Source organism: Ciconia boyciana, chromosome 1 (genome assembly GCF_034638445.1).
Source record: "Ciconia boyciana chromosome 1, ASM3463844v1, whole genome shotgun sequence".
Taxonomy (NCBI): Eukaryota; Metazoa; Chordata; class Aves; order Ciconiiformes; family Ciconiidae; genus Ciconia; species Ciconia boyciana.
In genome coordinates this window covers 28,462,161-28,487,446 of record NC_132934.1, presented here as the reverse complement: position 1 = coordinate 28,487,446, position 25,286 = coordinate 28,462,161, and the positions used below count along the sequence as shown (strand labels likewise).

At 43.8% G+C, this 25,286-nt stretch overlaps 1 protein-coding gene across 13 annotated transcripts in view; it reads left to right on the top strand.

The window, feature by feature from the left end:
• Positions 1-382: 382 nt before the first annotated feature.
• The window catches only part of ST7 (suppression of tumorigenicity 7), a 162,591-nt gene continuing 137,687 nt past the window's right edge, over positions 383-25,286 (top strand). For 2 of the 13 annotated variants that reach the window (XR_012042472.1, XR_012042471.1), the window contains exon 1: positions 6,098-6,832. Coding sequence is in view for 6 of the 13 variants with exons in the window: in XM_072861323.1 (XP_072717424.1) it covers positions 6,682-6,832 (151 nt within the window). In the remaining 7 variants the exon portion in view is untranslated. Of the gene's footprint in view, positions 546-572; positions 691-5,049; positions 5,243-6,097; positions 6,833-25,286 lie in introns of those variants that run through there. The other 11 variants (XM_072861331.1, XM_072861363.1, XM_072861390.1 and 8 more) reach the window with 11 other exon arrangements.

Below are 25,286 nucleotides of genomic sequence, written 5' to 3'. Positions count from 1 at the left end.
ATAGACCAGGGCTGCATTCCCCAGCCACCTCGGAAGTGAGAAACACTGCCTGTGGGGTTATTCTGCTGCTTCATGAGCATTTGGAGAGTGGATTAGCTTAAGTCTTAGGCCAGGCTTACTCTGAAATGTCACTTTTGCAGCCAGACCACTTTTACTCAAGAAACAGCCATCGTGGTTTTTCCTTTCCAGAACTCTCTTTCTCCTTAACGGACTACATCAGGGTTATCAACAAGGCTTTCTGTTTAGGCAGAGATTATTGGCTACATTTTCTCACTACGCATCAGCAAAATATGTTCCTCCTTTTTCCACAATATTATAACCTAAATATAGTAAGGTAAATGTAATATTGGATAGTGATTGCATCATTACTAAAAGGGGAGGCGGGATGGACTGAGTGAAAGGATGCTGTGAGAAAGGAATTTGGATGTGAAGAACGACTGCTGGGTACAGAAGAGAGAATGCCGTGAACCAGCAAGAATATAGATCAAGCAAACCAGACTGAAGAGCAAAGGAGGGAAGAAAGTAGGGTACAATGAAGCTAACAGGTAAGACAGACAATTGTTCTGTAGCCCGAATTTAAAGACAAGAGCTCATGGAGACCTTCATCTGTGGAGAGGGAAAGAAGATGGGGGCTCCACGATCTGCAGAGAGAGGTTTTCTCAGCAATGATTACTGGATGGATGTGAAAAGGTGAGACAAGCAGGCCAAGGAGGAAAGAATTGCATCAGGCAAGGCAAAAGGATATTTTGGTACTTGATTTTGCAAAGGTTTAACAGGATTTGGCTCACGAGCCAAATCTAGCTGTGATATAAGGAAATTGTGTGCCATTTGGATGCTACCTGCTTCCATGGCAGAGGATGTGCTGCTTGCTCCATCCCCGCCTGCCTACAGTCAGAGCTGTTCTTATCCTCTGTCATAGTTGCCAGCCTCAAGCAGCAATAATTATCTGTACGTGACCCAGCACTGTGACTGCTCGATTTCCTTCATCTGAATTTCTGGAGATTAAGTAAAATGTAACTGTCAGTGGATTTCTGTGTTTCTACCGATACGTAGCTGGTAAAGATGCTGTGTTGACAAATGAGAGGGGAAAAGTAAACTATGCTCTGCTAATTGCAGAATTCAGAGGAGAGGAGTTGAGACCTTTTTCTCTCTTAAAAAGGTTTGTTTATTAAATACAGTATCAATGCTCAGCAAATTAAAGCCTGCTCTCAACATCTTTTTTCTTAAGAAAAACAGGACAAGATCCTGAACAGTGAAAATTCCATGTCTTCTCCATCTCCTGCACCCACAAATGCATCTCCTTAAAAAAAAAAAAAGGCAGATTTACTGTTTGGCTTCAGCCCAAGGAAGGGATGTGGCGAGCGGAGCTCTTGTCCTTTTCCTCGGCATAAATGGGGGAGGGAGAAACCAGCGCTGGTTCCCTCCAGGCTTTTCGCCATCTGTCTCTGCCTCCCCGTTTCTCCCACAGCCTTGTCTGCCTCCCGTGACGTACAGAACGTGTGTGGATGCAGACTGCAGACTCTGACTTCCTGAGAGCTCTTTTTTGACCAGGGGCCAGCCTCGCAGCTTGCGTGATTCCTTTATGCATCCTAAGCACATACCATCTTGTACAAATACTGATGTGTCTTGGTCCACCACCTGATTTTTATAAAGGATCTTCATAAAATGCCTCAATGAATGTGTGTGTCGACCTACTTCATAAAAATATGTAAGTGCTACTGGGGGATATTTCCATGGATTTAAAAAAAAGAAAAAAAATTCAATGTGCTTTAGCAAGTGTGTGTTTGGGATGGGGCATGCTGCCCCACACTGACACCTAAGTGTGCTGATGGTCAGGGTGGAATTCCCATCTCATTTTTAGGGAGAAAAATCATTTGTTAGGCAAAAAAGCAAAAGAAGAAAACAGGTTTGGGTTGGTTTTTTGTTTGTTTTGGGGTTTCAGGTTTTTTTCTGGTTAAGATTTATTTCGAACACTACCTGACAGTAGTGAAACACTGCTCTGAGTTGCACCAACTATTTGGTAACACCTTTCTTTGCCCTGTCTTTGCATTGACTTCTGATTCTTAACTGAGCCAGTTCTAACTCAGTTTTCATGACTTGTCTTGCAATTAAGGCAGCTGGTTGGTTGATTTTCTTGTCAGTGAAGATCTTAAAACAACTTTCAGGCGGTCTCTCCTCCCTCCCCTACAACTGCCCAGACACGTTCTACGTCACCCTGTTTTCTGGCAGAGTCCCCATGCCCATGGACAACCCGTGGGTTTAGGGGAGTTTGCCTTCTCATTGTTTTCTCCATCCTCCTTCGGTCTAAGCAGATCTCTGGGAATCTGAAGATTCAGCTCCCTCAAACTCAGCTCCGCTGCTTTCTGAACCGATAAAACGGGCAGAGCTTCATCCCCATGTTCCCACCTTCATACTGCTTTGGAAGTAATAAGGAAGACGATTTTTTTAAGCTTATTGACAAGTGGTGCTCGAGGCATGTGAATGCTTATTTGACTTTTCCTCATTAGTAATGGTGACACATGGTGACATATCTTTAAATATTACTGTCTTCCTTTAAGCTGAAGAATATTCCTGCAATACCGTAATACCTCACTTTTAAGATGGCGAACAGAATCTTCAGCCTGGGCACACTGTTCAGAAGTCTGTAGTTGCATACTTTTGAAACATCTTTGTTTTAATGAAAATACATTGATTAAATTGTAAATTAAGCATGGATTTTTATTTCAGTCTTTCTTAGCATATTTTCAGTTCTCTGGGCTGTGACCAAGGACCATGTGCTTTAGCTGAAAACAGATTTTTCGTATGTGTTTAAGCCATTTTATTCAGACTTTGGCATGTCTGAAAAGTGCTGGGTAAGGGATCCCATGAACTCTCCTCCAGTGCTTTCACTCACATTGGCATGCTGTTTCTTACCATCACTGATCTCAGTTAGACTGCCATCTCCAGTTCATCCCTGATATTGTTTAATATGCATCTGATATGTTTAATAGGTGCACTATATGCATATGTATATGTGTATATAGATACACGTGTAGATACAGGCATGCATGCATACGTATATATATTGTTGTTTAATAGGTATCTAGATTAAAAGGTGTTGGCATAACACTGCTTAGCTGGATTCAGTTGCTAACCAGGCATCAGCTGAAGGTCAGGGGGATGTCAGGCTCCTTTGAACCAAGCTGACAACATTCCCCAGCACTCACAGATGTCTGGAGCCAATGTGGGTCTCGTTCGTGCCCTTTCTGAACGTCCTTGACAAACATCCCCGTCCTCTGAACATCCTCGCCTGGCCATCTCTCGGCTGCCAAGAAACCTGATGCAATCTTATTTTATAGCCGGGCTCCAAGGGGATTGTACACTGTGGGCCTAGAAGAAGTTATTGATCTCTGAAATGTTCAGACAGAAGATATTTTAAGGTTTATTTAAAAAAAACCCCAACATTAAAAACCCCACTACTTTGGATCTTGACCCATAAAAAGATCAGGGGGGCAGAATTTTCAGACTAGACTTTTGCTGCATAGTGGTCCCATCTATTCTTTCTTACTTGCCAGGACCCAAGGTCAAGAGCGTTTCTTTCTTCTGGAAAAAACCAGTAACTTCGCTGTACTTGACAGTTTAGTAACTGTCATAGCTTCTACTTCCTGATTTCATTTAGCAAAGTCACCAACAGTCGTATGAGAAACTGGGAATCCTGAACTCGGTTTATGGCAAACAAATTAGTAGTGTTCGCACTTATAGGTATTATTTTGCGGTAGGAACTGCGAGGTTGTGTGAGAAAACACTTAAACGAGTGAGATAATTGAGTGGAAAATCTTAGCAGAAAGGTAAAAGACTCTTTTCAAAATGATTTTTGTCCAGTGATCACTTCAGCTGTATTCTGGTTTGTCTTGACTTAGCAAATGAGTGCCTAGAGCCAGATGACACTTAATAAAATCGTGTCTCTTCATAGTACTGACAGTTTGCTTCTTTGACTTGTGAAATGCATGTTTTAAGGCTTTGTGTTAATATTTGGCACTCCTTTCACACAGAGCTGAAAAGAGGAGAGATCATTTGTGTTAAACAGAGCCTGAGCTGTGAACTTGTCCTGAATGTCAGCTTAGGTGCTTCTTTAACAGGGACAACAGACATGTAATTTGTCATATGAGTGCACCAAGCTAGTCATGAGTCAGGATATCCTAACGGGTAATTGCTCTTCACCTCTTGCAAACATTTGGGTTTGGACACGTGCTTTTTCTTTCCTTTATTATTATTATTATTATTATTATTATTATTATTATTATTATTATCTTTTGTGTGTAGCACCCAATGGGAAGTCCATTGGAGTGTGCTACTGAGAGCCTGAAGAGCTGGACTCCGTTGGCAGCTTGGTTTTTAAATACTTTATGCTCACTGTAGAAACGTTGGAGATCTAGGAGTGAAATGCATCAAATTACGGCAAAATATTAGTAACTGCTGTAATTCCATGGGAAGAAGAAACAGTGGTGCTTAAAGGAAGAAAGGCGCAAAATTAATAACTGTGCTTTAAGTGGGCACAGTTCACACTGTTTTGGTCTTCTAGTAATACAGGGGATATAAAGGAAGCATGGCTGAAGAAACCAACACAGTCCACTCCAGTCTTTCAATCAAAGACAGCTTAACAGAATGAAAAGGAGAAGTTGCTTATAAAAATAAATTTTAAAAAGCCCCGCAAACCATGTCTGTCGATCACAGTTAGTTTTATAATATGAGCTGTAATATTCTGAAAAGTAAAATATGGAGAAGAAAATCTATAAAAGTGAAAAACTTGCTTAGTGTTTTGGGGTTTTACTAATACATAAGAGAATATGAGATTAATATTTTGATTTGTAATTAACTGCATGATGGAATAATGTTGACTTTTTTCAGATGTGACTTACGTGTTAAGTATTTCTTGCCCTTATAACTGGAAGGGGAAGCTGAAATATTTGAAATGTGGTTTTCTTTGGTATGTAATTAAACTATAAATGGCTTTTTTGTAGTTAAAGGCCATCTGTATATTCTAATTTTAAAAGTTTTGTGATGTTTTAGCAGGAAAAACTTTTGTCATCCTTGCACCAGTATTCCAATATAGGGACCACGGTCCCTTAATGAGCAGATCCTGCCATCTTCGGTTGCGCAAGGCACAGCCAGCTTCAAGTTTCCGCGCCCAGCTTCAAGTCCCATAGCATAGCCTGGAAGAAAGAATTTGTGAATCTTCGTGCTTTTCCTACTGTACGAGAAGGTATCAATTTGTATGACTACAGATTTATTTTTGTTTAATGTCTTTAGATACTGTAAACATTCTGGAAAAGCTACTACGTTTTTCTCCGTGATGACTTTTTCATTGGCAGACCAGAAAATCCCAGGACAGGGTGGCTATTACCAGCTGGAAAAATTCTCCAGGATTTTTTTGTTCTTTTGGTACTGCTTAAGAAATACTACCTGTTTCTTAAGATGCTGGAAAGTATTATCCCACTCCAAACAGATTGTGGAAACACAGAAGGAGAGAGATCCAAACAAACCGCAATGTATAGTGGATGTCTGCTCAAATGTACGTAACTCGTGTAACATGCAAAAAAGCAGAGATCAGTCGCGTTAACTGGCCTCTGCTTTTTTGTCACATTCTGTTGACAAATCTTGTTTCATTAAGAAATACCTCATCGAGAGAGTCACGGAAGAAGAAGAATGCTTTTCACAAAAGTACAATTTTGTGACTTGACGATTACGCGTTATCGACGCTGTTTTAATACGACACGCTGTTTCTCATGCCATATAGTATCTTCCAAGGGGGGGAGGGAGTTTTACAGTTCAGGACTCTGCTGGGCATTGTACACACAAATACGCACAAGCAGAATTGTAGTCTTACGCCTGTGATATTATCCTAGCAAGACGCTTAGCCAAGTAAACTGCAAAAAAAACCCCATCCTCCGTGAGCGATTTTTAGGCTTAAAAGTCCTGCTGCATGGTGAAAATACCGCCTGAAATTCTTCTTCAAAATCGCAAAGACGTCAAAAAAGTTGCACGGCTTTTTTTGTTTGTTTGTTTTCTGTCTTCCTTTTTTATTTTTTCCCCTTCTTCTCCGCAGCCTCTCGCTGTTTCCCCGCATTTCATCATGCAGCTGCCGCCAGCGCCGGCAGCGGCGTTCGGCCGGGGAGCCGAGCGGGGCTGCGGGCAGGTCCGGAGCTGCCACCGCAGCACGTGTGTCTGTGTCTGTGTCTGTGTGTCTGTCCCCCGGGCTTGAGGACCGCCGGACGCGATTTCTGGGCTCCGCTCTCCCTTCCCCGCCCCTCGAGGCCGGGGGGGAGGCGAGTCGCTACCGAGGTGGCTTTGCCTACAAACCCACCCGCTCAGCCGGAGCGGCGAGGGGAGCTCGGAGGAGTCCATTTTAGCGGGCCAACCCTCGGCGTGGGCCGTCTCGGAACGCTGCGGACACGGCGAGGCGAGGGCGGGGGAGAACCGGCAGCGCCCCGGGGGGACCCGCAGCGCCCCGGGGCCGGGCCGCGCCCCGCGCCGGGCGGTGCGTGCGGCGGGAGGGGAAGAACCAGAGCCGAGTCGGGGAGGCGTGAATCATCCCACAAATACACGCTGAGAGGTTGTGGCAGCAGAGAGCAGGGTTGTTGTGGGGTTTTTTTTTTGCTTTTTCTTCTTCCCCCCCCCCTTTTTTTTCCCTCCTCCAAAAACATGGCTGAAGCTGGGACGGGTTTTTTAGAGCAGCTGAAGTCTTGTATCGTCTGGTCCTGGACTTATCTCTGGACGCTGTGGTTCTTCATCATGCTCTTCCTGGTCTACATCTTAAGGGTGCCCCTGAAGATCAATGACAATTTAACCACAGGTAGGCTGCGATCATCCCCTCCCTGCTCTTACCCCCGCGGGCAGCCCCGCCGTCCCCTTCCCCTTCCCCCGGGGGGCGGCTCCGCCGCCCCCCGGGGGAAGGGGAAGGGGACGGCGGGGCTGCCCGCGGGCGAGAGCACCGCCGCTGCCCCCTCGGATGCCGGCTGGCCAGGCAGCGCGTACCCCCCCGCTCCGCGATGTGCGTAAAACCCGCGGTGAGGCGCGGAGGCACTCGAGTGTCCCGTCCCGTTAAGGCCGGGGTGTGTGTGTGTGTGTGTGGCGGCGGTGTCCCTTCCCCGAAACGCTCCCTCCCGTCTAGGGCTTATCCCGGGGTGGTGGGAGGCAAGCCGAGGCGGGATTTTGTAAGGGGTTGGGGTGAGCGGTGTTAACCTAGGAGCGACTCTTGGCTTGGTCCAGCTAAGCCAAGGGAGGGCTTGAAGGTACGCGGAGAGCTCAGCTGAGAGTTTCCTCCGGGAGCTGGGAGCCTTAAGGGAGTCGTGCTGCAGCAGGAACAGGCTGTAGAAATCCCAGCGTCACCCCGAGGGTGCTTTGTGGTGTGCAGGGAGATGATCTGCTGGTGGCGTGTCACTCTCCTGCTTGCTTTGCCTGCTGGAGCGAGCTACCTGAGGGATGCTTGGTCCTTGTGCCAGCGTCCCTACTTCTCCCTGCTCGGGTGTGAGGGCTGTGGTGGCACTGGAGGAGCTTCTCTGTCTCCTCTTCTGTGCTGTGAGTAGAGGTAAAGAAGTCAAGATGACTTTAGGATTATAGGGCAAACTGTGCCCTAGCTGAAGCTTGCTGTTCCCTGGAGTTGTATTCCACACTGGACTTTTACTAAAGGAGTCAACATACTTGATTTTTGACTAGCGGGCTCTTTGAGAAAAGAATTATACGTTTGATCTTCAAGTAGTGGCTTAAGCTATTTATACTGGTTTTACTGCATAAATGATGAATAGCGGAAGTGCTGTTTCCCCCCACAATGTCATGCTTTGCCCGTACTTTTGAGAATAACAGGGACTTGAGCAAAAATGTGCGGCTTATTCACTTCACAAGCCTAAGTCAGGAACAACCAAAAGTGATTTACATCTCGTATGCGCCTGGTCTCAATTCATTTCCGTAACAGGCTTATCTTTGATGTAGACTGAGTAAGTCTGCAAATACAGACCCATCTGCAGTTGCCGGGCAGTTCATTCTTTCTGGGAGCTTTCTTAGGAGCAGGTGGCATATGCGTGTATGAGGGATTCCAAAGGAGAATTAGATTTGTGGAAAATTCTTGGTTTCTTTGGAGGATAAAAAAGAACTGGTTATTATGGGGAATACGGTTGTATTCGGGCAGTATATGGAGTGGAATTAATATCTTTTCCTGTACAATTTATATTATGCTTAAGAATTTTTTAACAGGATTAAAACTTTTATTATGTTTCTGATAAAAATTAGACATTGGCTTATTTTTCTGGATGGTGATAAAGTTTGCTGGAAGATTATCACTGTTGCGATGGACTTTGCTTTGACTGTTAAGATTCACTAAAGCAGTATGCCACTACCATACTGAATCAGCAGGAAATTATGTAGTGTTAGCCAGTCTGAATTGGGCAGTTATGTCTTTATCTTGAAATTGCTTATTTTTCCTTCCTATCTACCACCATCATTTAATTCCCCCCCCTCCCCCCCGCACACTGGAGAAGGCTATTTGTTTTGGGGGCAGATGAGGTGTAACCCATGCGGCATCCCTGCTGCTGGGAAGCTGAATGTTATCTGAGCTCTCTTCACCCGTCTCTCTGGCCTGTTCTCATTTGATAAGCCTTTGGCAAATCCAGCATCAAAGAAGAATTAAAAAAAAAAAAGATTCATACTGCAGTTTTCACTTCAAGCGTAGACAGTAAACACAATTACAAACAGCTTTTAAATAAAATTTTGGTCAAACTTTCTCAATACGTCTTTGAACAAGTATCCTGATCCTTTTGACATTGCTGCACACTGATGAGAACAGGATGTAATTCCTGTTGCTTGATTCTTAACAATATATGTAATACATAAGTCCCAGGTAAACATAGCAGGCCGTGGTTGTCAAGCAACAATGTCAGAAGGCTTTTTAGGATCATTTTCACTGTTGGAAAAAAATGGCAGACGTCCATCTGAGACCTAATCAAACCCCTCTGATTTTTTTCCTGAGTTTGAACGAGCTAATTCTTGATGCACTTTCTCATTTGAAATGTTACTCCAGCTGTCTTCAGCTGAGTCATCTTGGTTTTCATTGAAATGTCCCACAATGTAAGTAAAATGACAGTATGAAATCTGCAAATCGGAGAGATTTTCACACCTGTGTGTTTTAAAGCATTGAGAGGGTTAAAAAGACTGAAGAAATTACCAGTAAATCCCAAAGGGAGTGATGAAAATGAGTTGCCAGGGAAGAGCAATAGGTACAATATGGCCTTTATGCATCATCTGTTCCTAAATGGGGTTTATTAAAAAATCAGCACTGGCAATAGCATGAGGGTGTTGTTTTGTTTTGTTTTTCAAAGCTTTTGTGAATGGATTAAAAACCATCTGATTTACTGTGGATTTTTTTTCCCCCAACTGATCACAGTAGGATACTGTCAGTGGGTTAAGGTTGCTCATAAAGTACCACAGCAACTGGCCCCAGATGTGATTCTAATCAAATGGATCTCAGTGAAAATAGAAGTATAAACGTTGCTACTAAAACTTCTGCATGACGTAAAGAAATCATAAGGTGATTAAAACCAATGACTAGGCATTTTCCGAGAACAAGCTGGATCTGTTGGTGAGTTAAGGTCAAACAAACTGGTTTTCAGTACCACCTGATGCAGGCTTAGACAGCCAGTAAGAGAAATGCAGTTCCTCAGGTAGGATTTGCACCTCACGAAATAGTGATTTAAAAAGGTTTTAGATATTTAGATCAAACATCTTAACCCGAGTCCACAGTGGGCTGCTGTGCCATGAGGGACTAGCGTGGCATGTAAGGGAGAGTACCTGCCAGAGGGACTGGTGCTTCCTGCTGGTGTGTGATTTTGTTTTTCCATGCCTGATGTCAATATTTTTAAAAGGAAGTTGCAAAGCTGGAGAAGATAGTGGAAAAATTATTTAAGGGCTGGAGAGAAGCATCGGAGTAAGAGATTCTGCTTGGGAGGTGACTAGGTTACAGTAAAGAGCTATTGTCATGGGGAAGGAAAAAATGGCCTTTTGATTACGAAAAGAATAATAAGAACTGATGACTGGAAGCACAGGGCAAACTCAATTTAGTCATAATCAGGCATTCATTTTTAACAAACCGTGGATCAGCTGCTAAAGGAACCTTTGGGTTTCACATGTCTGAAAGTCTTCAAATCAGATGGCGAAATACGAGTCGCTGGTGTTCATAGAGCCTTAAATCGGTTTTCGGCGAGGACTCGGGCCGTGGGCTGTGCAACAGCGGCCGTCAGAGTAATTACGGATGGTTTCACCAAATAGTCCAGTGGTCAGTTCTAGCTGTAAGTTTTATTAAGACGAAGTATGGAGCCTTTTTTTCCCCTCTTTTGATGTTGTACAGATGTGCACGCCCCGAGCACTCGGTAGCTCTGGTAGTGCAAGTCAGTCATTCTGTGTGTTTCATTGGGCTTCCAGGCTTGAAAGTCCCCGCAGTTTGGGCCAAGTGTAATTTCAGTATCCTCAGCAGAGTAGGTTACTGTGGTGTAATCAAAGGGAAATCTAGTCTGTCATCTAAAACTATTCATGTTAAATCTTATTGTGGTGTTTCATGGTTTTTTGCATTTTATTGAAGCTTGATGTACAAATCAAATAATAAAATCCTTTATGAATAAGTGTTTGGACTATCATAACTGTATCATACCATTAGCCAGGAAGCAAGAGAGGAGATGTAATATGCCAGGCTAAAATATTAAATACAGAATCAGTAGTTGAGGAAGCGGATGTTATCATCTTACTCCAAAATAATTGGACTAAACATGATTATTTTATATAACACGCTGTATTTTCCTCCCATGTCGGCACTTGCACAGTTTCTGAATGCCACATTAATCTGAACTAAGACACACCTCTTCTAAAAATGTACAACCCTTCTTGTTTTTCCTGACAACAGTTTGGCTTTCTAGTCATATCCTAAGAAGGAGAAAGTCCCAGAAATTAAATGGTTTCTGATGATTTTACTAATTCTTTCAAAGTGAAACAGAAAGGCGGATTTAATAACCAGAGCATTAAGTGCAACTGGCTTGTGACGAGGCAGACAGGAGGAAACCTTTGGGTTGCTGAGGGCAGGGAAATCAGAAAACCTGGTTTCCTAAAAGTGTGAATAATAAATACATGGGTATGAACTCTGGGTTGAGTCTAGCTCTGTCAGTGTCTGCAGCGTATTACTAGCTTTCTGTGGGACATCCCACCTCAGCTGCACTGCAGCAAAGCCCCATACTGTTACCAGTGGAACATCTAGAGGAGGGAGGGTTAGAAACCTACAGTGTGAAAGACAGTAAGCAACGTTGTCCTGCCGGGCCCCCGAGGTCAGTGAGCCCGGGAGAACCACCACAGCTGGAGGAGGAAGACCACGTCACCTTGGTGAGGAGCTGGTGGTTGTGACAAAGTTGTCTTCTGGGGAACGCGGTGGTGTTCTTCATTATGATTTTTTTATTATTATTCTGACGTTCCTACTGAAATAATTACCTAGAATTGTAATTAATGTGGGATTTGTGACCATGTAATAGGCTTCTCTTAGAGCCCGGAGCCTGAAACGCCGCACACGGTGCCAGCCATCTGGAGAGGGGAAGAAAGAGGCTGGTGTGCAGCAGCGCTTGCAGCACTGGCCAACACCAGATTACTCACTCACAGTCAGGGTTTGTGCATGCATGGGCAGGAGGACAGAGCAGACGTGTTCAAAGTGTCTCCTCTGTTCCTTGTAAAATTAGGATAACAACACTTTCTCTTCATCCAAGGGTCTTTCTGAGGACACAAAACGGAGAGATTTTTAGGCAGCCAGATGCTACGGTGATCTGGTCTACCTCAAATGCATTCACTGATGTGTGCATTGCACAGGCTTCGATAAATAAAGCACTTGGACTACTCCTGAACCCTTATTTTACAAAAAATATCCAGTATTTAACCATGCAAGAAAGCTGGGTGTGATTCTATAAGCAGAAATACTGCGGGAGATTAAGAGAGGGAGCACCCCTCTCAGGTTTAGGCTATGCTGCCTTAGGGTGGTGGTTGCTGTCTTAGGGTGGTGGTTGCTGTCAATGAAGCTCATCTCATCTTTCTGATCTTCCCTTTCTGGGCTTCCTGACCTTGCAGATACATGCTCGGCACCAGTGCAATGCGCTCCAGTAGGTTGCAGTGTGAGAAATAAGTACCTTTTCATTCCCGTGGTCTCAAATTCAAGTAGCAGCAGAAAACATTCACCTGTTATTAAAATTTAACTAATGGTCACTTTTTTCCTGCTGGTGATATTTGGCCATCTGGAGCTGCGTGTGCGCAGATCTACGGTGATAAACTACCCTTAGGGCAGAAGTTTTTTTGTTAGCCGTGGGTTTGTCCTCCCAGGGCCAGGGACCATGGCTGCGGGCTCTGGTGCTGGGGCTGCCAGTGCCTGCCTGGTGTGCTCGGTCACCTTAGCCACCGTGCGTGTCACGGTGTGTTTGTTGTGATAGCATCTTGACAGCATGGTCAGGAGGTATTGTTCCCCTTCATAAATTTAAGCCCGGGAAGGTAATCATGAGGGTTGGAAAACATTAACCTGATGAAGGTCAGGGAATTTCAAATGGATTAAAAACAAGTGAACAGCTTCTTTCTTTTGGGAAGACCTGAAGGACAGTTATTGTTACGTTCGCAGACTTGCTGGTAGTTGCTTGGCCTTCTTTCAAAGTCATCTGCCATCGTTGTGAGGGGTTTCCCCATAAGCATCCGCTGTGTGAACTACAGAAGTGAGTATGGTGATGTGACCATGGAAAATCTCGAGCAAAATGCCTATGCCACCAAAAGGAGATGGAGAAACTCGTAACTCCCTGCAAGTGCGGTGCTGAGGGCTTTTTTTCTATATGAATTAGACTGTTGAAAGTAAAATTTTGAATACATGGCCACTTCTGGCAAGGTCAGCATTAATTCTGCATATGGATTTCACAGAATAAACCATATCAGTTACATATAGATAGTTTGCCCATGGACCCCAAGTCAGTTTGTGTTTCTCAGAATGTAAATGAAGTATTTCCTAAATACTGATCTTATTTTTCTGCATTCCTAATGTAATTAAAGTAAACAGTGTTTTGTTTACTGTTAACCTCCATCTTCAGTTGAAGCATTTGTAGTGGCTGCTGAGCCTCCAGACAGGGTTTGGATGTTAGAGGTTCCTTTGGTCTGCCTTTCTGGGTTTTGCAAAAAATTGGTTGTTACCTGAACGTAGGCTAATATTCAAGAGGTTATTAAAAAACACATTTTAACGGTTTTAAGCACGTGTATTTTCAGCATGGTATGCTTGGAAACTCTGCCTTTAATTTTTATGGGAAAGAATATGATGTGCATGAAAGTAGTGTGTTATTTTTGACAAAAGTCTTTATAGATGAAACCTGGGATTCTTGTGGGGGGAAAAGCCCTAACAAAACTTGTTAAATCAGTTCCCGATGGATGCAGCGTACAATGATACTTGTTTTCTACAAATTTTGGCATTTCTTCACAAGTTTGATTTTTTGATTGAGCTTAATTTTTCAGTCAGCATCAAATGCAGGAAACTGACTGAAGTTTGTAGCAAATGCAGGGTTTTCAGAAAACACTTATTTAAGAAATTGACTTTCATATTACAAAAGCTCTAGAAGATTTGCAGCCAGTATTTCAGGGGAAATGTGTAAGCCAGAGCCTTCAAAATCTTATTTGATAAAATCTTGAGTGAGCTTACTGTAACACTGACTGATACGCAACCATGGGGTTGTACTGCCAGCTTCTAACTGAAGTCTAATGTCCTTCGTGTGCTGATGAAAATCTTCAGAAGTGCTCCTAAAACTGCATATATGTCGTGGGATTTTCCCAAAGCGTCCGCTGAGTGCCTGGATAAATTTAGCCCAAAAGAACATAAGCTCTGTTGTTCACAGAGGTCGTAGGTCCTAATTGTCTGAGCAGCTGGGAAAATAGTACGATTCTAAATTAAAGGAAAAGTTTAAAATAGATTTTTTTTGGTGGTTATTTTGTAGACAAAGCAAATGCAAAAATCTAGATCATAAATTTGCATTTGTGAAAGACACAGGAAGTGCTAAGTGGTGTCAGCGCCTAAAGGACTGAAAACAGAGAGAAAAATGCCTGATTCGGTGGTAAAGCTCTACATTAAGTGAAAGACAGAAAGACGTGATGCCTGCCTTGAGAGCAACGCCTAGCGGAAATTAGGAAGATGATGTTGGATAAAACCGGGATTTGGGGGGGAATGGTATGCCTGTGTTTTAAAATGGATTCTGGAGACTGCAGCATCTCTGAGAGGAACTATGCAGAGTCCAGCAAAAACACATTGCTAGCGTAAGGAAGTTCAAACTGTTTATCTAATCACAGGGAAGCTACAGAAGCAACTCGATGGTAGCTAGGGAGGAGCAAGGGCTTTAATCTAGTTGACAAACATGTAGTGAGCTTCCTAAATATTTGGAGTTAAAATGCATGTGTTATATTTGGCAGAACTGCGGCCAAATCAGCTGCGGTCTGAAGAAGCAGCCTGGCTGTGAGACATGCTGCGTGCAATGCCCTCACTTTAATAGAAACAAGGAATTGAGAGGTGGTTGCTTACACTGTAAACTATATGGTGGGAAGAAAATAGCAGGTACTAAAGTAGCCTTTAATATAGGGGAGACAAATCTTACAAAGATGGGTGGCTGCAAGCTGAATCCAGAGGAATTCACATGCAAGGTATGTTTTTAAAGGAGATTTTTGAAGATGTGTGTGTTTGGACCCAACTGCTATGGCAAGCGATGCTATGGCTTTGCAGCTTTGGCTATGGTGGTATTAAGACCGTCAGCGTGATGAGGATTGCCAAGCTCAATAGACGGGGAATGGGAGCAAAATCTAATGGCCCGTGATAAACAGAAGAGCTGACTAGTGAAAACACTGTCATGTTGAGATTAAAAAAACCCAGCACCCAGCTGGAAGCAATCGCTGGCAGCGTGCAGGTACGTTGTGCAAGCACGGAGGCTCCGATAGTTCCTGTATGTGCCAGGACTGCTGTGCACGTGCCAGACCACCGTCCCCGCCCAGGCCAGGGTTTCTGTGCACAGCTCGGTCAGCTGGCAAGCTCTGCGCTTAAGGGAGAGTTGTTTGTCCTGTTGGCAAGTGGTAAAGCAAATAAAACCACCTAAGTGGTGACTTACTTTGGATGACCGAGCAGTTGAATCTTCTAGACTTACATCTACAGAAATGAACATCACCGTCAAAAAATGAAGAACATAGTGTCTTTGGTGCAGCAGCCACAAGTCAGGATTCAGCTTTTTTATAACACGGCTAGTTGTTTAAGAAGATACTTTATCTTTAACAAAAGAAGCCCCTACTCCAGACATCTGTTGGTATGTTGAATGCAACTGAGAGTTATGTTACACTGTACGGGGAGAACCAAGGCACAGGGAAATGAGGCCCCGATCCTGCAAATCTGTAATGGCATGATTTCTTCGGCAAGCATAGGTCCAGGGGTTTACTGCAAAGGTAATTAACGGGCATGAATTCTTCACGACTGGGGCATAAATAGTTTACCAGGGTACTGCAGGAAGCCTGTAGCAAAACTGGGGATGGAGTCCCCGGTCTCTCAGTCCAAAGGCAGTTTTCCCTCTTGTAATTTGATGGTCGCATCTAAGTTTTACCTTTTTTACTGGTGCTACTTCAGGAACGTATTTAGGGCATTTGTTAAAGAATTTAAGATAAAACCTAGCTTGGTCCTGTGGCCAGACTGTGAGGTGCTTGCGGGGATGTTGCTCCTCCGTTGGCTGTTAAAGGGGGTGTCTGAAGGCCCCTTCCACCTGTTTTTAAATTAGCTCTTTGTGGCACTGGAGGCATCTATTGAAAGATTGTATTATAAACTGCAGCTCGTCCTCGTGTCTGTGAAGTGTCATGTGGACCAGTGATGCTGTGTAAATACTAATGAGTGGAAGTTGCTTTGTAAAATCCCAGCACAGGCTAATTGGATTTTTTTTGTGTTTCTTAGTTGGGCACTGCAGAAGGGCAACCAATATGAACACTGAGAACACTAAGCTTAAGCAGCGATAATGCATTTAAAGACAAGAGTTAATGTCATGCTTTCAGCAGACAGAACAAACAAGTTGTTACTGTTAAGCCTGAGGAAAGAACCTAAATTCAAAGTCCAAATCAAAACTCGCCAGCTGCTGTGAGAAGACAAAGATTTATTATTGTGGAGTCTAAACCACAGAGATTTATCACTGCAGTAGATTCAATGCTTAAGTGATTAAGTGCACTTAAATATACCGATTAGAAGGATGAAAGCTATAGGGCAAAAATGAAATGCAGTCATCGTAAGATTCCTCTTCTGCACAGTGTGCCAACTGCAACCATGAGATTTAATTTCCAGCTCACTTTCTAGAAATAAACTTGGCTTATTAAATGTCAAGCCTGTTAGCTTGATATGTTAGGTCTTGTGCTTAGTGGCAAGACACTCAGAGATTTAAAGCACAAGAAATGTTATTGTCGTCGTAGTTTTATTTTGTGAGGCTGCCATTCATTTTTCAAGAAAATGTGCTTGTAACCTGGAGTGCCATAGATGTTGATCTTCGCATAACTAAATGTTTTGATGGCACTGCCTGTATGTTTTATGCTGAGGACTGAAAATTGTTTACAGCGTGGCTTGGTCTGGAGCGAGGTTATATGATCTACTAACGCACTTAATCTTCCATGTGAAATTTCTCTTGCTATTTTTAATTCCAGAGTGAACTTGATAGCAGCATACCCAGCTGGTATGTTTTACACAAATCTCAGCTTAGAGTCCCAGACTAGTAATTTCCTCAGTTTTTGGAGAGAAGGTTAAACCAGACCCCGTTAGGAGAGGGCGTGCAGCTGGCCTGTCATACCCTGGGCAGGGAACGAGGGGACAGAGAGTCCGCGAGCGTGACTCAAGCCGCTTCTCGAGCAGAAACCGCCTTTGCGCAGCAGCAGGATGCTGCAGCCGAGCTGAGGAGCCCTCCCTGCTGGGAGAAGGAGCTGAGGAGGCCTCGTGCAGCGCTGCACTGGTGCAGACCTGCCGCTTTTAGGAGCCAGAAGTGTCTCCTCGACAGAGCTTGACCTTATGGATTTATCTGCCCCCTCAGAGTAGGCTCCTGTACCATGCTGCGGTGGGTGGTATAGAAGTGCCTCCTGGTCCCTATGTGCGTCCATCCAGCTCTTTGGCTTAGGACAAAGGGGGAATGATACAAGCACAGGAGAACCTCCCTAGCAGTAAATACTGTCCTACATACTCCTAACTTGGATTTCCTTGTCAATAGTCTGTGCTTTTAAAGTGCTGATCGCGACCGTGTTCGCAGCAGCCCCAAAGCCACGTAGTCTTGGGGGGAGCACGAGCCACAAGGAGCTCTCATTAGCTCAGGGACTTCTGAAGATGCCCGGAGTGCAGGATTTGCCTGGACCCGGCGAGTGAGGATTTGGCCTGTGTTACAGTCCGGTTTGTTCTGTCAGTGGCTCCGCGGGAGCCGGGGTTTTCACCCTTTCAGTGTCCGAGCGTAGCTCCCCTGCCTCCTGTGAGGGCAGGCAGGAGCTGTGCTGTGTGGGACTAGAGAGGTGGACCTCTCTGGGTCCCCGACTCCACTCCTCAGCCATATTTTACATTATCTTCCCATAAACCACTGCACTGAAAGATATTTCTGGAACTTGATAGCTCTGATGGTTAGAAACCTTGGTCTTACTCCAGCCCAGATGTATTCATGGCTGGTTTGCACGCATCTGCCCTCGTGACAGCTCTCTCCTTTACCTTCAGAAACTGCACCGCCGCCGTGAGGCCTGGTTCCCAATGCACTTACATGGGGTTTTCCCTCCTCGTCCTCCCCTTGTGAGGTTGAGCCAGTTAGGCTGTCCTAGCCTGCTCTCCTAAAACAGCTGGACGTCCTTGATCATACTGGTAATACTCTACTCTTTCATTTTTTCATCCATTTCATAATTGGGTAACCAGCATTGTACATTGTACGCCAAGGTAAGGCTTCGTTAACTGCCTTATATAGTGTAATTATCTTTCTTGCCTTCCACTGGGAATATTTTGCCGTGTAGTCATATGGTTGAAATTGCCTTTTTTTTGTGTCGGTATCTCCTTGGTGGATCGTAGCAGTATGTGGTCATACAGTAGGTGTGGACCTGTCATGCCAGCTGACCGTCTGTGAGCAGAAACCCTTGCTGGTCCCTTGCGCTTTGCACAATTAACTGTGATCCGGTTTCTCTGGCAGCTCATACCAGCCTTCTTCTGCACCCTTCTGGTTTTGGTAATGAAAATATCCAAAAACGTTCAGTTGACAGCTCCATGGGCTCTCCTCATAACCCAGTGCTCCCAGGCAAGCTGCAGGTTTCTCCGTCTCTGCCAGTTCCTCCTTGCTCCCCGCGTCTCCTGTTGTAGCTAACTTCCTATGGCACTGTCAAATCCTTCACTGAAATCCAGACGGTTTAGAGCTACTCATTTTTCTTGGCTAGAAAACTAGCTATTTTTAATAAAGAGACACATCTGGTTGGTCTGGCATGATTTATTTATTTTGTGTTTTATCCAATTCTTCGTTTACCTCTGTTGCTTAATTTATTGTTATCTTTAAAATTCTGAAGTTTCACACAGTACTGCTTTGTCAGTAGTGCAGTAGCTTGGGTCTGTGTATTAAAGATAGAAATTTGAGGTATTCTGGCAGAGTTTGGGGGGTTTCATCAGTTAATTAAAACTGTCGATGCTGGGCTTGATTTTTCAAATACCCCTTCTTTTAGTAAGATGATTTATGTATATTCCCTTCATCTCACGCTCAGCCATGTCTTGAACGTGTTAAGCTCTTTGAATTATATCTCTGTTTCTCCTGTCACAATATCCCTTTTCTTGCACTTTTATTATTTTTTTTCCTCCACATTCAAAAGTGAAATAAGTATTTACTTTGTTTTGGGGACTACTGTATCCTATTTCTTTCCTTGCTGTCTCATTATTTATTTTGTTGAAGTAATCTTACTGGTTTGCTGGGTTTATTTTGATAGATATTAAGTATTTTTATACAACTCTTAAGATATAACTCAGTCAGACTTTTAGCAGATATAATTTTATTTCTGTGCCTTTTGTCCTCACCAAAGCAGAGGGGAATCTTTGAACATCCCAGGTCTTGTGGGTCTTACTTGTATAGGGCTGATGTTGCTTTAGTTGAAAGCCTTGGCTGATAGATTGGTGTCTATGAGGTAAAAATGGAATTTAACTTTCCATGATTATTTTGAGAAAGTCTGTGTTGCAGTTCTGGCCTCCTTGAAGCAGCCAGCAAAGCTCCTGCTGACTGATGAAACGACTGCGTTGCCCCGAGAGTTTTTTGAGGTTAGGTCCTGGTAGAAGAGGGTATTTAGCATGAATGACTCCCAAACACCCCCCAGCAATTTGAAATAAGTCTGCACATTTGCTGCCTTCCTGTGTTTGGAACGTTATAGGTATCAAGAAACTGAGAACTGATAGCAGTGCAGATTCGACAGCATGAAATAAAGATAGTGAGTATTATGTGTTAAAAAAAGTTGACTTTTCTAAACCTAAACTGCAAAGTTTCTCAGGTGCTTTTGTTTAAAGAGTTTTAATCAGTTATCTTCCCACACATTTTTTGAAGTTCTTAAAGTTGCAAGATACATTTTCAGTTTTACAAGGTATTGTAAGCTTTCTGACAATATGAAAAATTTTACATGATATGAGCCAAACCCAGTAATTAGTAAATCACTCAGCTGAAAATTCTGGGTGCTTCAAGTACTGTTCTACTGTCTTCTGAAACTCGGGTAGATCTAAAATTCCCACTTTTTCTGCAGGCCACATTGAAGCTGGCAATGAGTGATTATGGAACAACATCCTTATTAGGCAATTGGTTTTATTTAGGATTCTGAATAATTATATATTACTGTTCCACTTCTGTTTGACGGTCTAGGTCTATAAATACACAGCTCTACAAATGGTCTGTCAGTTGGGATGCAGAGTCAGCAATGTGCAGGACTAGTCAGCACCGTTTGCTCCTTTCCTTAGGTGAGCTAGTATTACAGGCTTGAAATAAATACTCTATATTATCTTCATTATACATCTGTTCTTCCCTAGATACCGTGGTGTTCCTCTTACTGGATGGCAGAAATGCATGGGTTTGTACACCTCTATACTCTCCACTTTACCTCAAGGCTGTTAGGGGCCATTTTGTCTGTCGGTGCAAATGAGACCAGCTACCGGTCGGTTATTGTAAGGTGGCTCAGTAGCTGTAAATGCCAACCCAGCTTGGTTCGTCGGGAGGGCAGCTGCCACCCTGGGGATCACCCAAGTCGGTGGGATCTCAGATCTTCCTATCCAGATTACGACCCCTTTGCACCTTTGCAGTGGACCTTAGAGCTTGGACCCTTAGAGCTACAGAGGGGGTTTGTTGGTTTAGCCCACGGTGAACACTGGAGACTTTCTTAGTTTAAAAACAACCAATGTAAAAAACCAGGCACAGAGAGAATCCACGGAGAGCTTCTCTGGCCGTTGAGCTCCCTTACATACACAGCCCTCTGTGAATTGCAGTCGGCCTCTTTCCAATGCACACGCACGTGACCCTTCTGCACAGGCACAAAAATCAATAATAAAGAGTAAATGAATAACAAAAGGCCTACCGACCAAAATCTCTCGTTTAATTCCGTGTTTCTTTCCTTTTCTAATCTAATGTGACAGAGAAGCATTTAAGGGAGAAGGATGCCGGGAGCAATGAAATTTTATGAAACCTTTTCTCACAAACACTTTTGTTCTAGACGCGAAGGCGCTGGTGGTGTCCAGGGGGGGACATCCCCTCGCAGGGCCCTGCATGACAGACATTGCAGGCTGCGGCAGCGGGGATCCTGGGCTTAGCCCTTCAGAAACTCTCTCCTTGCATAAGGATCAGAAGCCCATTACGTTGATGGAGAAGGTAGCGATGTGTCTTGTGTGGGACAGGCTCTGCAGTTCTCTGGATGTATTTTTATTTGTATACGGAAGCAGTGCCATACAGCTGTGCCCTCACCAGCTGTATCTGAGCCCGCCCTTTAACTAAAAGGGCTGTGTCCCCTTCCTTTCCCCCTCCCTCCTTAGATTTTTGTCTGCCTTTGGTCTTTAAGGTGAAAATAAATTGCTTTTAAAAGTATCTTCTCTGTTCCAGTTTATACAGTTAGTTTATTTGGGGTATGTATTTTAAACACGCAGACTGGAATTATATCTACAGGCCAATGTTTTCAGAAGCACCCATGGTATTTCATCACCTAGACGCTTTAGTCAGCCATTAGTTTACTTATTAACATGTACTTATTTATATACTCTTTATAATAAGCATAGTAATAAATCAGAAAGTCCTTTGCTAACTGTAAGAAAATAATTAAATATCTGATACACAATATAATATGTGCCTCTACAATAGCACGGTATTCTTTTACTCGTATGCTAGTGTAATTCTGTACTGTGCGTCGTCGCTGTTGATTTTGCAGGAAGTTATGCTGTCAGTTTGGAATAAAAGTTAACGACAGACGTCAGAACACCATAAAATAATAATAAACCAAAAATACATGCCAGGTCAAACAAACTTGGTTAGGGTGTGTTTGCTTTCTGTGAATGCTGTAGTTCAGCAAGGGGAACGTTGGCTGACTTGGGTCCTCAACATTGTTATTAAAATATGAGTCCTTCTGGTCGGGGGACCGCAACACTGCATGGCCGTAGACGGGAACGGTCTGAAGTTTGAATTCTGTTCTTAATCTATAGTGAACAAAATAAACTGTGTTTTTGTTTACAGAGACCATTAACATTAGTGTTTGGCATGTTGCAGATAAATTTGTTAGAAAGGATTCATTGAATTTGTTTATGGAGGGGATAAAGTTATACTTCCGATTCAGCAGATGTTTATCATGCAGAAAACTAACTAGAAGCCAATGTACTTGTATTTCAGTCACTTCCATTTCCTAGCAGTTGCTATTCAGAGGGGAACAGTAAGATTAGACTTTTGTTCTACGCTATTGGTTTGTAGGTATTTTCTTCCCCTTGTCTTTGCTAATTCCCTTCTAGTCCTTCGCTTGGTGCTGGAGCTGGGCCCTGCAGTGTGCCTTGCCTAGGCTGCCTTAAACACATTTTGCGTTTGGTAGGCAGTGATGTGGGCAGGAGTGGAGAAGTCCATGTCCAGTTTGCGCACTAGAGGGCATTCCGTTCAAGATGCAGGAGGCATCCAGGGGCAAGGAGAGGGACGTAGGAGGCATCTTGAATATGTCCCTGCAGGGACAAGGAGAGGTGGCTGTGGCCTGTGGGAAACATGGTCTGAAAAAAACTTAGAGCTGTTTGTATCAAAAAAGGCGTGGCCCGCAGGAGTAGGGAAGTGATCGTGCCCCTGTACTCGGCTCTGGTGAGGCCGCACCTTGAATACTGTGTTCAGTTTTGGGCCCCCCACTACAAGAAAGACACTGAGGTGCTGGAGCGTGTCCAGAGAAGGGCAACGAAGCTGGTGAAGGGTCTAGAGCAGAAGTCTTATGAGGAGCGGCTGAGGGAACTGGGGTTGTTTAGTCTGGAGAAAAGGAGGCTGAGGGGAGACCTTATTGCTCTCTACAACTGCCTGAAAGGAGGTTGTAGAGAGGTGGGGGTCGGTCTCTTCTCCCAGGTAACAAGTGATAGGACAAGAGGAAATGGCCTCAAGTTGTGCCAGGGGAGGTTTAGACTGGATATTAAGAAATTTTACTTCACTGGAAGGGTTATCAAGTATTGGAACAGGCTGCCCAGGGAAGTGGTTGAGTCGCCATCCCTGGAGGTATTTAAAAGATATTTGGATGAGGTGCTTAAGGACACGGTATAGTGGTGGTCTTGGTAGTGTTAGGTTTATGGTTGGACTCGATGATCTTAAAGGTCTTTTCCAACCTATACAATTCTGTGATTCTGTGATTCTGTGTGTCAGAGACCTAACGAAGGATCGTCATCAGTTTCCTGTCATCAGCGGACGCATGCACACCCAGGCGCAGCCCCATGCAGCAGACTTGTGAACATGTTGGAGCCCCGTCATAGGCAAGCAGAGACCCTTCACTGTCATTATATTGCATCAAGTTATCGGCAGAGGGGAGGTACTAAGTTGAACACGGTCACATGATAGGTAAGAAATACAGTTGTAAGGTCATCCGACAACTGATGTAGCTGTAAGGCAGAGTCACGTCCCACCCGTGACCTTCAGAAGTCTGCTTGTGAGGTGGTCCTCTAGATTGCTTTTACAAGGTCAGATGAAAGATGAGGTCCTGGGCTTCGGTAAATTGAAATGGCAACGGTGACTGCAGTAAAGCCAGACTATCTTAAGTAGGGCAAAAAGCGGAAAATGCAGGACTAGAAGACTGATTGTTGACTTAAGATGTCTCATATTTGTCTTCCTGAAGTGATTACAGCAAAATAAGATAGACTGCGAGTTTGAAACAGTTGTGGCGATGGTGTGTGCCAATGCTCCTGCAGTCTGGGGACTTAAAGACAGCGGGGACATTTTGCATTGAAATGCTGAGGACGTGACTGCTACCGGCCTGCCTGCCTTTGCTCAACCCACTGCCTCAACCGTTAAGGTCACGAAGCACTTTTACAGACTTTAAGTAATTTTTAAGGCTATGGAAAACTCATGCTAGTTTATCCTGCAACGTTGGGTGGCAGCCTGCAGTGGTTGAGGAGCTGCCCCCCAAACACAGAGTACCGCCGTGCTGTGCGGCAGGGTGGGTCGGGCAGTGGAGTGAGCCATCCCCTGCCAGAGCCGCCGGCTGCCCTCCAGCACAGCCTAAGCCGCAGCAGAGCGCCGTCTTTGAAGGCTGGTGCACAACATCTCTGCACGTACAGCCCTTCCCTGGAGCACGGCTCGGGGTGCTTTCTTGTGGAGCCCACAGTCTGACGTGTGCCCAGCGCTGGCTGGCTTACTCTGTACAGACAGCAAAATTAGCCTCATTTCCTGAAGGTTTGTCTCCTCCCCAGTTGTTATTAGATAGGTCTCATGTATCCTCTGTCTGAGCATTTGTGTATACATTCAGACAAATTTTTTGTTCTTGGTTTTGTATATGTACGAACAAATTAGAGGTGGTGGTTATTTTTGTTAATTTTTTTTCCCCCCCAAATATAGTTGATCCATTCAGGCACCTGTGGACACTGATGCAAGTCTTAAAAAATGGCCCCTTTGATTCAATATAATCTTTATAAAAGAAGAATACGTGTGTTGGTCATTTTTAGCATTTGGCATTTTTTATCAGGGGTTTGCCAAGAAAGAAGTCATTGCTTTCCTTTGATGCTTATGTCTGCCTTGCTAAAATAACCTTATAGAAGATTGTTCTTTTATAAATCATTGTTCTTTTACAAATCAGATCAACCAAGCTCTAATTCTGTTCATTCAGTTTGTTCCCCAGCTACTTTATGTTCTTCCTCTGGACTGCCATTGATATTTTGTTTATGCACAATAGCATAATGTAAAAATAAAAGTATGTAGGTGGTTGCAGCTGCTCAGACAGTTAAAACAGACTCTTGAACATCAGGTGCCTCTGGAATACCACACGTCTGCTTCACTGGGGTTTTATCCATTAGTTTATTTTGGGAGTTTTAACTAGATTGGGGCTCTGGTGACTTGTCTTTATACGGCTATGTATTAAATGCTAGCTCCTACCTTTATGCGATCTATCCAGATAGACCAAAGATAAATGTAAGCAATAAAAGATGAAAAATAGCATTACAGGTATGGTTTAGAATAGGTTGCAAAGTGCTGAGCAGGTCTCAATGTTTTGTAATGATAGGTCCCCACCTGCTTTGTGGTTATTAAATTGATTTGTGTGTATGGCTTGTGAGGTGAAGGACTACCTTAGCTAAGGAGACTTATAATGAGGCATACTAGGTAGAAGCAATTTGAATACTTAAAATTTTTGTCTGTGAAGTATTTTTGTAAGAGCAGTCTCAGCTGTGGTATGTTTTTATGACAGATATTCATAAATGGAACAAAAGTATTTGCTGGTGTCTTATCAAGGCAGCAGCTTAACTAAGGTTTTAGAGAGATTTCAAAGAGAGAATACAAGAAAAGAGATTTGTATGGCTACCAGCAACTCACATTGAATGTCAAGGGCGTAGGGATAGGTGTTCTGTTCCGGTGAGTCATCTCCTACATCTCTTTGCATAATCAATATTTCAGCCTTGCCCTCTCTTGCATTTAACATGGTATAAAATAGCATGTTAACTGGAAGGGCAGTGACTTTTAAAGAATAGCTACTTTGGTAGACAAGCCCTTGGCCCTTCCTTAGCTTACAATGTCTTCTAATGCCGAACAAAAATGGCA